A 13,788-nucleotide genomic window follows, 5' to 3' on the forward strand; every position below is an offset into this window, starting at 1 on the left:
TTTTTATTCTTTCGGCCAAAATAGACAACTTTACATTTGCCCACATTATACTCCACTTGCAAGGTCTTTGCCCACTCACTTAGCCTATCTATATCCCTTTGTAGCCTCCTTATGGCCTCCTCACAACTTAGTTTCTTACCTATCTTTGTATCATCAGCACATTTAGCAACCATGTCTTCTGTCCCTTCATCAAAGTCATTAACATAAATTGTAAACAGTTGAGACCCCAGCACTGATCCCTGTGGCACAGCACACGTTACATCCGCCAACCAGAAAAAGACCCATCTATGGCCACCCTCGGTTTCCTGTTAGCTAGCCAATCTTCTATCCACGCCAATATGTTACCCTCCCTAAACATGGGATTTTATTTTCCACAATAACCTTTGATGTGGCACCTTATGTTATGCTGCTGGAAATCTAAGTACAGTACATCCACCAGTTCCCCTTTATCCACAGCACATATGACTCCTTCGAAGAACTCCAATAAATTGGTTAACGCCATGAGAGATTCCATCTGAAAAGCCATCGAACCAGCTTAATTAAAGGGTTAATTCTTCAATTTATCCATAACACTGGCAACAATGCATTTATTTTTCAACCCTTGTTGTCTTTGATGATGTTTTTGTTGGTCAGTGGCTTTTCAGGTCACTTCAGAGGACATTCAGCCTGAGTGCCAACACCTCTAACCCCTCACACCCAGCTAGCAACTAAGTGGTGTAGACTCAAGACTGCTACAGAGCAACCCAGCAAGAAGTGGCACATTCCCTTCTTTGAAAGACTATAGCAATGTAGACATGTGTGTATGGCAACCAAGCAGTTTTCAGGTTGTTTTTTAATTGCTGGCCTTAGCATCATTTGTCAACAATGTATGGTCTCACGGGAAAAAAGTGGCCACTTGATGAAGGTACTGGATAGTGTTGTTGAGCATGGAATGAAATTGACCAGACCAAAAGAATTGTGAAAATATCTAAACATCCCTTCTCACTGCACCAACAGTTCAACCACCCAACACTGCTACACCATTCAAGCATTTCATATCTCTATTTGGCTTCCTTCCAGAATTAAATGCTGATGTGAGCAGCAATCGAATTGGGGAAGCGGGAGGGAAAAGAAGCATGATCTACCTGATAGCTAGTGACAGATACATTCATTATTGTCATCATGCTCTCTCTCTCCTTATCCCAGCATTAAATCACATGGGTATACAGGAGGTCCTCATGTTAAATATAAATAAAGAAAATTTATAAGCAACGGTAGACACTCTGTAAGAATAGAATGAAGAACAGATACAACTCTACGCATTTAGAACTATATTCCTAATATTAATTGTGGTTCACCCACTACGCCTTTATCTTTGCTGACAGCTGCCATTTTCCATTTCAAATACTCCACACTCAATAACAGGTCAGCATTTCCCTTTAACATTACTTTTGGTGAAGTCACGGATGGCATTGGAGTATTTTTTGAGGTTGCTAGAGATAGAACGTTTATCCTTAATCAGATGAGGGAATTAGTTCTGAAAACTTTCCCCCACTGACACTCAGGGCCTGATTTTAACTCTGCCTAAGTGACTGCGTTTTGAGTGAGTTAAAATGTCATCCTCAGTTTAAGCCTAAACCGCCCACCCCTCCATGGACTAAATACAAGTAAACACCTAGGCTACTTCAACAACACACCTTAAGCACAATCTCAGAAGAGCATGGGTTCATAAGCTGCTTGAATATTGGTACCACTGGGTCAGCATCTTTAATGGTTTCTCAAAGCCACAGTGAATCCAATTTGGAACCGGCCTTTTAAGGCCTGGTCAGTTTTCCCTTTAGTAATCCAAGGCATTGAGTTCTACTGTGCCACTGTACCACCATTCTGAGTGAGATCAACTACTACAAACCTGGAACTCTTTTCTGCATGTGTGACTTGCTACATAAACTCACTTAGCCATTGTAGGGGGCTGGTGATCAGGTAACAGCAATTTAACAATGTGTAAGCCATACATCAATATTTCAATCAGTACTGGTTTTAAACGTTATCAAAAGACAGTTTCCACTTTCATGAATTTTACAGTCAAAAGCCAGTTATGGAAACTTGGCCATTCATAATCTTGAACTACTTGAGTATTCACTAGATTAACTCAATGAGCCATCAAGGAGCTCTGACAGTACAGGACACCAGAAATATCATGGCACAGACAACAGGGTAAGGATGTTCCTTCTAATGGTTGAAAACATCTAATGAGATTCAGCCATTAAAATACAAATGGTGATACCACAGACTATTAGAATTTGTTTTTCACTTATACAATTTACCAGGTCGTGGATCAAGGTTACACCAGCCATTTTTATACTATAGGCTACGCTGTCAGGAACAGTTTGGCTGATGGTAACCAAATGGACAGGGAAGAAACCACAACCATTACAAAATATGGTGTCATAAATATATTTAATGCTTTTTTTGCCACAAACAGTCCTACAGAACCTTAATAAAGCTTTCAATTTGGTTGTAATGGGAAAATCTGATTCACTTAACTTTGTGGTTGCATTCCTGAAAAGTGCAAGTTTAAATGAAACATTGTTAAGTGAGGAATTTTCTCAATACCCATTTTGGATCACAAGGGGATCCTACTGTTACACCTGTGGCTTATGGCATTGTATTATTAGACAATGAGTAATAAGGGTACACTTCTGAATGCAAGAACACTTGTGGAGAAGGCCAGCATCATTGAACTCCACAACATGTACTAGCATTACATACTAACAGTATACTCTGCATCCAGGTGCTTGTTTGATGTGCCTTGCTAATGGCAAATAACACAAAACTATTATAAACATGGAAATGCCACATTTAAAAGGGTCTCACCCTCGCTGAAAGAGGTCAACATTGTAGAACTTGTGCAGTTCGACTGAAAACTCAACAGTTCCTTGTACTTCAGACATGATCTGTCCCAGTGCATCACCTGGAAGCAAAGAAACCAAAGAGCAAGTTACATCACAACCAGGATTTGTTTCAGTAATGTTAGAAAATGCTGCACTTAAAAAAATGAAGACATTTCTTGTATCACTGTGAGAATGGTGTATTGTGCACTGTGAGGAATATTTTTTAATATATTTTTGGGGACTATTGTGTTATTCTGTAAAGAAGGGTGTGTGTGTAAGATTTAATTAAGCTGGGCAAGAGATTGAGAGGGATAAAAAGGATATGGAGTGTTAAGTTTAAGGTACAAGTAAATAGGTTAGGTCTAACATTTGCATTTTTAGATAAGTTGAGTTTGTTTGGATATCAAAGGGGAGTCAGAGGTACAAAGAAACATGTTTGCATCTTGCAGGAGTTCCATAGGCAAATAGTAGTGGGGATATTATATTTTATTGACCCAAAAGGAAAGACAAGGTAGAGACATAAAAGATTTTATATTTGGAAGGATTTGAGTTTCAATGAGGTGTGAGAACAATGGAACTGGAGATGAAAGGGAAAAAAGAGGTATTTTAGAGTTACTGTGGATAGCTGGAGTAGCTGTTGAATTGGAGCCATAGAGATAGGTGGAGCTGTTTGAGCTGTTGAGCTATACCTGGAGCTCTGGGCTGGGAGAGGATGCCATTTGAACCAGACATCCAGTCATGCCAGAAAGGTCTTGGGCTGCAATAGGCAGTTTTATTCCGAAGTGGATTCCACCACAGATTGGAAAAGGGTAGAGGTCATGTGGTATGCCTTTATTAAAGCTACAGCAGTTTGCCTTGGATAATATTATTGGATTCCATAGTTAAACATCTATAAGGGAGTATTGCTTGGAAGGTGTTTACTTGTGGGTTTGACCAAGTAGAGAGTTTTTTGTTGGGGAAATCTTTTGTAAGACTAACCTTAATTCTGTAACTGTAATCTTTTGTGCTTAAGTTTTCTTTTGTTCTTGCAAATAAAACTTTTACTTTTAATTTTTAAAATTTCAAAAGTGTTCCTGGAGTTCTTACTGCTGAGATCGGTACATTGTCTTCTTGTCTTTAGAATACAAAAATAATGGGTATGGCCCGTAAGCCAAGTTTCCCTCTGGGATTTTGTTTGTGCCACAATTAACAACGGCTGTGGTCATAACAATCACCCTGTTCTATTTTATCACTATAATCCTATCTTTGTTGTTTCTCTATTCTTTGCTCAGAACACACTATGTTCTCTTACTAAAAACATTCATTCTCCCATTGCATCTAAGCACTGCCTATACAAACCCTGTCCCTAATACATTAGTTAAGAACCCCTACCCTTTTTTTCTCTCAAAGCAATGACTCACGGTAGGGTAAAGTTGCATGGGAACCAGTAGCCTTTCTGTCCGTCAAAGAAGTAGCCATTCTTCATGTGTGAGGCCAGATGGTGGGGATCAGCAAAATATATTCTACAATAGGAGGCTTTGTGATGTAGCAAGCCCTCAATCAATGCTAAATACAAGTACTTGCTAATGTGGATCGTTGATCAGGAGCCTGGTTAGTTTTCCATATCCCCTTTGCTTGCCCAGGGGAGCAATATGCATCAGGCATATTTTTAACTTAGAGCATGGAATAGCTAATTCAGCACAGACTCGGATCGTAACTAACTATCATTCTTCTGGCTCTGTGTGTCAACGGAAGGTGCATTTCCTAACTCAGGCAGTGGTACTTTTAATTAAATTACTTCAACACACATGATATAAACTACACTGATCCAACATTTGTAAGCACTTCCACTGGTATGTCAGACATAACCCTTTTTTGAGAAAACACAAAAACACAAGTTGCACATCGGATTCTGCAATTAATTTCTGATTATATATTAAGAAAGAAAACTAAATAGACAATTTTATCATGCCATTACCAGGAAGCAGTTTTCAGTTGCCTGCTATTAGAAATCGTAATTGTAACTACATAATTAATATAAAACTATACATGATAAAATGTTCTGTGACACAGACGGTCACACTGGATGCAACTTTGAATGGACCCCTTGGAACATAAGCACACTCTTTCAGGTGACCATTGCAAGCCAGTGCCAAAACAGACACTTCTATTTTTTCACCATCCGAGGACAATCTGTTTGAAGGCATAATGTACACTTGCAGCTCACTTCAATTATTAAAATGAGTCACAAATCCCAGCTTCAAGCGAGGCTTAGGCATCTAGTTTCTGGCATGATTATACTTCATCTGAAAATGAATTTTACTCTGATTCTAAGCCAGCACCACAGAGTTGCCAGCTCAAGTCGCAGGCATCCCTGCAGGTTTCAATATGTGACATCCTGACCACGTAACATCTGATCATGCAATGTCTGATCACATGCTATTTGGTCCTGAGCCCTCTGCAAATGTTACTGCATCAGAGAAGTTGGGTCACCTGTAGTGGATTATCTTTACTTGTGTTTTTGCGCAGGTAGTTCTGAGAACCAGGAGACCACTCACAAGCAGGTGAAGAAGGGAACCAAGCATGAGGGAGGGATTCGCAACGGGAACTTTGGTTTCACCAATAGCGAAGAGTAACTTACTAAAAGGGAACCAATAACTAACAGCAGCACTCATAAAACTCAGATTTTTCTCATAACCAATAGTGAATGCAATAACTGACTCAGTCTATATATAATTAGCAGTAATACGTTAACATCCCAATATTCTATGTGTAACAAGTAGAAATCCTTTAACTTACTGATACTCACCCGACTGTATAAGGTCTGGTCAGTCCCCAGGTTTCACTCATCTTTTTACTGCTGCTCCTCCTGTGGTGCTGTTCCCATTCACCACATTGCTGCTGCTCTCAGAAAATAGTGATTTTACATTCAACCTCTTCCCCATACCAGCCCACCACCCACCCCACTCAAGTCCCAAGCCCCCTGATTCCCAGTCTCCTTCTCTTCCTCCCCATCCATTCCCAATCCCATTCTCTTCCCCCTGACCTTCTTCCCCCTCCCCCATGTCCATCTGAGTTCCCACTTTATAGTCTCCCTCTCTCACACCAATCCATTCCGCAGCCCACAGCCTACTTTTCTCCACGAATTGCAACTGAACTGCAGCCACACATTCCCAGGGGCCCCAACTCCCGAGGCCCCCACGCCCCACAACAAATGTAATCTAATGAAATGTACCACTTATCATTGGCAATAAAAATAATCACACAGCAAAAAAAATCATTCTTGTGCCTGTGGCATTACATTCAGAAAATGTAGATTTAATTTGAAACCCTGGCATGTGAAGCTCCAAGAAGAGTTTACTCTTTTGAGTAAACCAATGGAACAAAAATAAACTAATTAACAAATGAACTAATTAAATTGACAGCCCCTTAAAGGGGCACTGTTAAAAAAAATAGACAAAACTTTAAAGGAAACTTAACTAATCAAATTAAAATGTTGTTTTGGGAGATGATGATGCTCTCCAGCCTCAGCGGTGCCCATCGGTCGCAGAGGGCCTCAAAGGTACCGGAAGACACTTCACGCTCCCTCTCTAAGGACACCCGGGCGTGAACATAGCCGCGGAAGAGGGGCAGGCAGTTGGACCAGATGACCCCTCAAACACCCGCTGCCTGGGCAAGCTCACAAGGAGGTCCTGCTCCCTGCCCACGCCTCTCCGCACTGGGTGGCCAAAGATCAGGAGCATGGGGCTGAAGTGCAGCCAACGTTTGAGGAGCAACCCCTTCAGATAATCAAAAAGGGGCTGCAACCTCACACAATCTGTGCACGCATGGAACGCGGACTCCTTCAGGCTGCAGAAAATACAGACGGCCTGGGAGTCTGTGAATCATCTTAATGTATGGTTGTGTGGGACTGCTGCATACAATGCCCCTCACGCCAAATCCCCGTCGGTAAAGGGAGGACTCCCATGTAGAGAACCCACCATCTCTGGATGGCGGGGCAAAACACCACAGCGTGTCCGGATGAGTGACGAGGGGGAGGAAGTGAAGGGTGTACAGCAGCAGCCCATACAGGAAACCCATCCATGTAGAACGGAAATTCACGGAGGGAATTTCTGCAAGGCGGCTCAAATTGTGAGGCCGAGGTTCCTGAGGGGGGTTTTGGGACCTGGGGTCCATGGCTTTACAGGGCACAGTGCACCTGTGTGAAACTAATTAAATACTGAGTGATTGATTTCAAATAAGCGCAGGTGCTGGGACCCAAATTCAAACTGCTTACAGCCTGTTCTCTTCCAGCAACTCCACCATGTGCTATAGCTGGTCCCAGTTTCTGTACAGCATACAGAGGCAGCAGCTCCCTCCAAATCAAACTTCCACAAGTGCAGCAAGCAGGCGTAGCAGAGGGGATGCGAACAGCTGCTTGGGGCAAAGCCGTATAAAGGTCAACCCTGCAGCCTTTGAATCTTTGTCTGAATACAATTAGGTGCATAAAATATAGGTAATCTCCGAACAACTTTACCCCACCCATTCACCAGCTGCCAGCCACGGTGTGCAGGGGATAAAGTGCTGGCTTTATGACCCTCTCGCCCACAACACCTCCAAAAATGACCGCTCTCTCAGTACTGCATTGAAGTGTCATCTTAGGTGCTCTGAAGTCTTGCAGTGGGACTTGAACCCCAATCAATGGACTCCGCTGGGAGAGCGCAAGTCTACCACACTCAGTCTTGCAAATGTCAATTGGCCCATCCATGGTCTTTTGGGGGAAGATAACTTCAGATGTCCATTCCCCTTTCTGTGATGCAGTGCAAACTAATTTCACTCCTACCTCTACTTGTAAGATCATGCTCCGTTGTTCACAGATAATTGGCAAGTGAACTAAAGATCACGTGAATCATACAGCAGGACTATCCTGAAGGTTTCTGAGCCCTGCTATTAGGCTTGAACGGCAGTCAGAAGCCAGTACCATGTAGCAAACAGTCTCTCAGCCACAATTCCCCCCAGAATGGTCAATTAATGGCCGGAGGGTAGGCTCACCATTTATTCAGGAGGATCTGTGGGCTTTCGAAGCTGGAGGGCCAGAGGCTGCAATGCAGGTAGGTAAAGGAGAGAATACTTAAAAATTAAAAATGGCTTTTGCAGCCAGGCCACCACCAGGGGAGGTGGCATGGGAGATGGCTCTTGCCCACGTGGTGGCCTGTGGCTGCTGGCGTTGCATCCAGTCAGGGCCTCCAAGCCTGCCAACAACTCTAACCTCCAAGTCTAACATCGGAAGGCTTCCTCCAAACTGCTACACCGATTGGAAAGTCCCGGTCAGCCTCCTATGATTGGCCTTTAAGAGCCCTCCACGTCCGAGCCAGTAGTCCTGCCAGCCCCCATACCATATCAGCCAAAATGGCCCGGGGGAGGGTTGGAGCCAGGGAACCAGCACATAGGCTGGTAGTGCTACTTTTAGCGCCCACCCACCCTCCCGGCCCTGGCTGGGGTTAAAAATCTAGTCTATAATCATTAAGGCACAGAGGAGGTCATTCAGTCCATGGAATCCATGCTGGCTCTCTACAAAGCAATCCAGTCATTCCCATTCCCCCTGCTCACTCCTCGTAGCCCTGCAAGTTAACTTCCCTCCAGTGTCTATCCAGTTTCCTTTTGATATCATTGATCATCTCTGCTTCCTCCACCCCCACAGGCGGTTCCCAGGTCACTACCATTCATGGCATAAAAAGTTATTTCTTATATCCCCACTGTATTTCTCGCTCAAAACCTTGAATATGTGTCCCCTGGTCCTGGTACCATCAGCTAATGGGAACAGCTTTTCTCCAACTATCTCATCAAGACCTGTTATGATTTTGTACATCTCTATCAAATCTCCTTTGCCCCAGGGAGAAGAACCCTAGTTTCTCTCACCTAACTTACGGGCAGGGGAGAGAGGAAAACTGAATTCCTTCATTTTTCTCGTTGTCTGTCTATGAGCAGAGGCATCTGAATTTTTGAAATAGGTTGCGGCATGTTTCCCCAAACCCTCTGTTTGTCAAGTTAATTTTAAAGCGACTTGCAGCAAAATCCTTTTAGGGTTAAATCAGAAGTATTGTTTATTCATACATTCAAACACAGGGGATGGTTGTCGCAAACACATATATCCACACAAGCACAAAAGAAGGAAATAGAAAAGAAAAGGGTTTTACAACTAGGAATAACTTAAAACAAAAAATAACCGAAGATATAGATATTAATTCACATGAATGTCAGAGTCCAGAATGTCAGAGTCCAGTGAGGGTTCCTTCACATAGGAGTTACAGTTCAGGCAGGTTCAGCTAGCTGAAAACAGGGGCTGCTGAATTCCTTCAAAGTTGGTGATGACGCAGCAAGATGAGGTTGGTGTACAGAGACTTGGGGCAGGATTTTACCGTCGGCGAGCGGGGGCGGGACCCGCTCGCCGACGTGTAAAATGACGCGCGGTGAGGTCAGGCGGAACTCCCGACGTCATCCCACCCCATTTAAATTTTCAGGAAGGCGGGGGCACAGCAAAATCAGCTGCCATTGACAGATCAATTAAAGTAATCAGTGGACCTGCCCGTCCAATCTTAAGGTTGGCGGGCAGGCCAGGAGCCCCGGCGGGAAATAGAAAAAACATGAAACCTCATCCACAGGCGGGACGAGGTTTCATGTGGGGTTTTAGAAATTTTAATAAAGTTTTCTTGGAAATTATGAACATGTCCCAACTCAAGCGACGTTGTCACAAGAGTTTGGACATGTAAGGGACTTTTTTTTTCTCTACTTTTAATATTTTTGAAAGTAGAGGCAATCTCCCCTGAAGCAGCACCTAGCCTCAGGGAGATGAGTGCGCTCTTTCGTGCGCATGCGCAAATGAGCGCACTCTCGATTTTGGGATTCTCCCTCTGCCCGTACAGGAAGCGCATAGCACTTCCCTGTGGATGTCAGGCTGAGCGGGCCTTAATTGGCCCGCCATGTAAAATGGCGCAGTGCCTCCGATCGGGGGCGCCGATCGGAAGTGCACCCACCCATCAACTCCCCCCTCCCCAATGGGGGGAAAATTCTGCCCTTGATCTGCTCTACAGACAATGGCAGGAATCTTTCAGAGAAGCAGGCTTCGAGGAAGTTTTGATTGAGGCAGGCTTTGTTGTCAGCCTGGAGTCCTGCTTTGGTGTTGACAGGCTGGATGTTAATAGGGAGTCCAGCAATAATAACATTAAAACTTTCCAAAGGAGTTTAGGTCATGCAGTGTTGCCCACTGATAAGCCATAACTGATAAGGATTAACAATCAGTTTCTATGGGCAGAATTTTGCGCTTGGCGAGCGGGCTCAGCAGGGGCGGGCGGGGGCAGTCAGGAAGCCAACTGCCGCCCACGATCGGCACCGGACCGCTCATCGCTCCTTGGGCGGTGGAGGGGGGGGGGGGGGGGGGGGGGGGGGAGGGCGAGTGGGCCAAGTGTGAACTTCGTGTATGCATGCGAGTGAGCGCTTCATACTCTCCCTCCAGGCACAGAGCTACCTCACGGAGATGAAGTGTTGTTAAAAAAAGGAAATAATGAAAATAAAAATGTAATAAAATATGTCCCCTCATGTGACTCTGTCACATGAGCAGGGACATGTTATTAATTGTAAAAATTTTATTTTATTTTTTATTTGATGTTGGAAACCTCATCCCGCCCATGGATGAGGTTTCCAAAAATTGCAAAAGCCACTTGGCCTTTTCACCTGCCCGCCAACCATTAGATTGTATGGGCAGTGAAAAATTTAGGTGAATTGATTATTTAATGGTCTTAACAGGCCTTTTAATTGTCAGCAGGCGCACAGCCAACTCCGGCACGCACCCGCCGACTGAACTATTAAGCGACTGCACGTTGACGTCGGCATGCTCGGCCGACATCAACAGGCGTCATTTCACGCTCGTGTGGGTCGGGCACGTGCCCACCCGCCTAGCAAAAATTTCTGCCCTATGTCTCTGGCCAAAACCCATTGTTCGCCTTAGGAGATAGATGGTGGCTATTAGCGCCTCCGCGGGTATAAATAGTTTTGATGGCTCTTTCTTTGTTTTAAGTTGAGGCTGAGAAGACTTAAAAGTCTGCTACTCCCTTGATCCATTGATTGTAATGGGTCCACACAATGATAGGTGTGAGACTCCACAAGGATGAGGGTCGAGCTTTGTCCTGTAATTACTGTTGGAAGTTTCCAGAGCTGTAGCCAACTTGCAAATCATGTGACCTGTAGCAGCCATGTTTGTCGTGCAGCAAAATATCTTCTTAAATAAGCAGAACGTAAGGTTTGATTTCAACAATTTATTATGTTTTTCTTGTCTTATGGACGTAACACAACCTTGTAGCTAGAATCTCTTATCCCCAGAATGATTTTGCTAAATCTCCACTACATCCTTTCAAGGACTCTCAGATCCTTCCTGAAGTGTGGTGACATGAGGGAACATTTTTTTTTAAGCAGCGAGCTGTTATAATCTGGAAATCACTGACTGAAAGGATGGCAGAAACTGATTCAATATCAACTTCCAAAACAGAACTGGATAAATACTTGGCAGGGAAACATTTACAGGACTATGGTAAAAGAGCAGGGGAGTGGGACTAATTGGATTGTGCAACCAAAGAGCTGACACAGGCACACTTGGTCAAATGGCCTCCTTCTGTGTAGTATCATTCTATGATTCTAAACTAACTCTCTTTGATCAACTCTTACTTGTCCAAGCGCTCATGGGAGATTATATTTCCATGGCAGAGCAGCAGACATGAATTCAGCTGAATAACAGAGTCACTCAGGAGCCTTCTGGACCACAGGAAGTCATGCTGCAAACCACAACTGCAAAGTTTCTACCCACTAGCATGATTTTGGGGGCTTCTTTCGCTCTAGGGCAATCTTTTGTGTCCCCTTGGTGTAAACAATGGGGGTACAGTACCCAATCCCCCTTCCATTATGAATAATAATACGTACTCAGTGAATGCAAGGGAGGCTGCCCTGCTTAGTACCTCTGCCTTGTGGCAGGACAACATGCCTGGAATGAGCCTGAGGCCTAAAATCTAAGGACCACTGTAACCTTCACAGCCTCTAGCAATGCCTTGCCCGTGGTGGCACTCGGCTGTAAATCAAATTACAGTTTGCAGCCTAGTTCTGCCACTATCTTCTTGGTGAACTGGAGCCTATTAACAGAGCTCTTCTGCCAAATCTAAAGAAGTGCTCCTCTGCCTAAATTTGCAGCTGGAAGGATAGCAACAAACAAATGCAGTCCATTCGGGGTGCAACCGCACCGACCTTACATCCCTCTGCTGCTTCTCCTTCTCTTCCTGCAGGAAATAAATAGAGCAGGGTTCCCATATGGAAACCTATTGTCCAAATGTTCTAAGACAAACATAAAATACTGCAGTGTCAGAAGAAAAAGTTTTTTAAAATGCACAAAATTACTTGCCAAGCAACCTTCAAAAATAGTACTCTGTGTTCCCCTTCAGATCATCACTTTAACATCCAATAGTTGTCTGACAAGCTGGTTGCTTGTTTTGCATGGGCATGTTAATGATTTACTACATATTTCATATCAGAATCAGAAAATAGCATGGAAGTCCAAAGGCTGTTATTTTCACTGTGCCATAATATATTTAAGATACCACCTGTTTTTAGTAAAGGCTTCCTACACCTATCATAATCACCAACAGAAATAAGCATTATGCATATTATAGGCAGACATCAATCATAAGTGATGTCTGTTCACATTTATCTTCCATTAGAACCATAGAATGATTGCTGCACAGAAGGAGACTATTCAGCATATCGAGGTCACGCCGCTCTTTGCAACAGCAATTTAGTTGGTCCCACTCCCCTGCCCTTTCCCCATAACCTTGCACATTTTTTTTTATCTTCAGGTGCTTATCCAATTCACCACTGAAAACCATAATTGAATCCGTCTCCACATCCCAGCTAAACACATAATGGAGTAGAAATTCAGGAAAAATAAGTCCTAACCCCAACAATCACACATAAAAAGGCCAATGTGGCATATGGCTGACCTGTCTAGCCTGAGGCTTAGGATATGTTTACATGCTGCACTGCCTACAAAGAGAAATATTACAACATGAAACAGAAATATTACAGCAAAGAAACATTATCTACAACATTAACATGTTCAGCAATGAAGTAATAGGTTCACAAACAGGTGGGCCAGCAATATTTACCACAGAGAATTAGGCTCTTTTCCCACTGTGCTCGGGTTAGTTAGGAAAATGTTGTGGCTTGTCAGTTTTCTCTACTCCCCTACTGAAGACACTGGCTCATGCTGCAGTAGGCCATTTGCACTGATCACCTACCATAGCTTGCCCATAGGGTCAATGTGCCAGCATAAACAGTAAGTCGTGGCACATTATTCTACCTTAATATGGCCCAAACATGGGGCAGGATATTCCTCTCATTGGGCAGGCACAGCGGCCAGGCCATGGAAGGGCCACAGGACGGACCGCCGCCTGCAATCGGTCCCCGACCGCAACTTCACGCTGGCTGGCCAATTACCGGCCAGTCAGCATGAAACGCACGCTGAGTGCCTCAGCGCTGCTGGGGTTGGGGCAGGAGGAGTGCGAGCTCTGAAGTCTGCGCACGTGCAGGAGAGCACGTACTGAAAACTCCCTGAAGACACAGAGCTGCCTCCGGGGGCTGAAGAATTTTAAAATGAAAAATAAACATTTTACAAATTATATAAACATGTCGCCACATGTGACTTAGTCACTATGAAGAGGAGCATGTTTACAATGATGTTAAAACATTTTTTATTGCTTTTTTTAAAATTACTGTTGGAAACCTCATCCCATCCGTGGATGAGATTTCGTAAAAAACGCAAAGGCCACCTAGCCTATTCACCCACCTGCCAAGCGAACAGTTGAGCGTGCAGCAAAAAATACAAATTAATTACTTGTTTAAGGGTCTTAATAGGTCTCTTAAT

At 43.9% G+C, this 13,788-nt stretch overlaps 1 protein-coding gene across 4 annotated transcripts in view; it reads right to left on the reverse strand.

Annotated features, from left to right (window-relative positions):
- The window catches only part of fam135b (family with sequence similarity 135 member B), a 471,310-nt gene that overhangs the window by 348,459 nt on the left and 109,063 nt on the right, over nucleotides 1-13,788 (reverse strand). For 3 of the 4 annotated variants that reach the window (XM_078540962.1, XM_078540963.1, XM_078540961.1), the window contains exon 2: nucleotides 2,854-2,950. In XM_078540962.1, coding sequence (XP_078397088.1) covers nucleotides 2,854-2,930 — 77 coding nt within the window. In that variant the 5' untranslated portion in view covers nucleotides 2,931-2,950. Of the gene's footprint in view, nucleotides 1-2,853; nucleotides 2,951-13,788 lie in introns of those variants that run through there. The other variant, XM_078540964.1, reaches the window with a different exon arrangement.

This window comes from Cetorhinus maximus, chromosome 4, assembly GCF_964194155.1.
Source record: "Cetorhinus maximus chromosome 4, sCetMax3.hap1.1, whole genome shotgun sequence".
Taxonomy (NCBI): domain Eukaryota; kingdom Metazoa; phylum Chordata; class Chondrichthyes; order Lamniformes; family Cetorhinidae; genus Cetorhinus; species Cetorhinus maximus.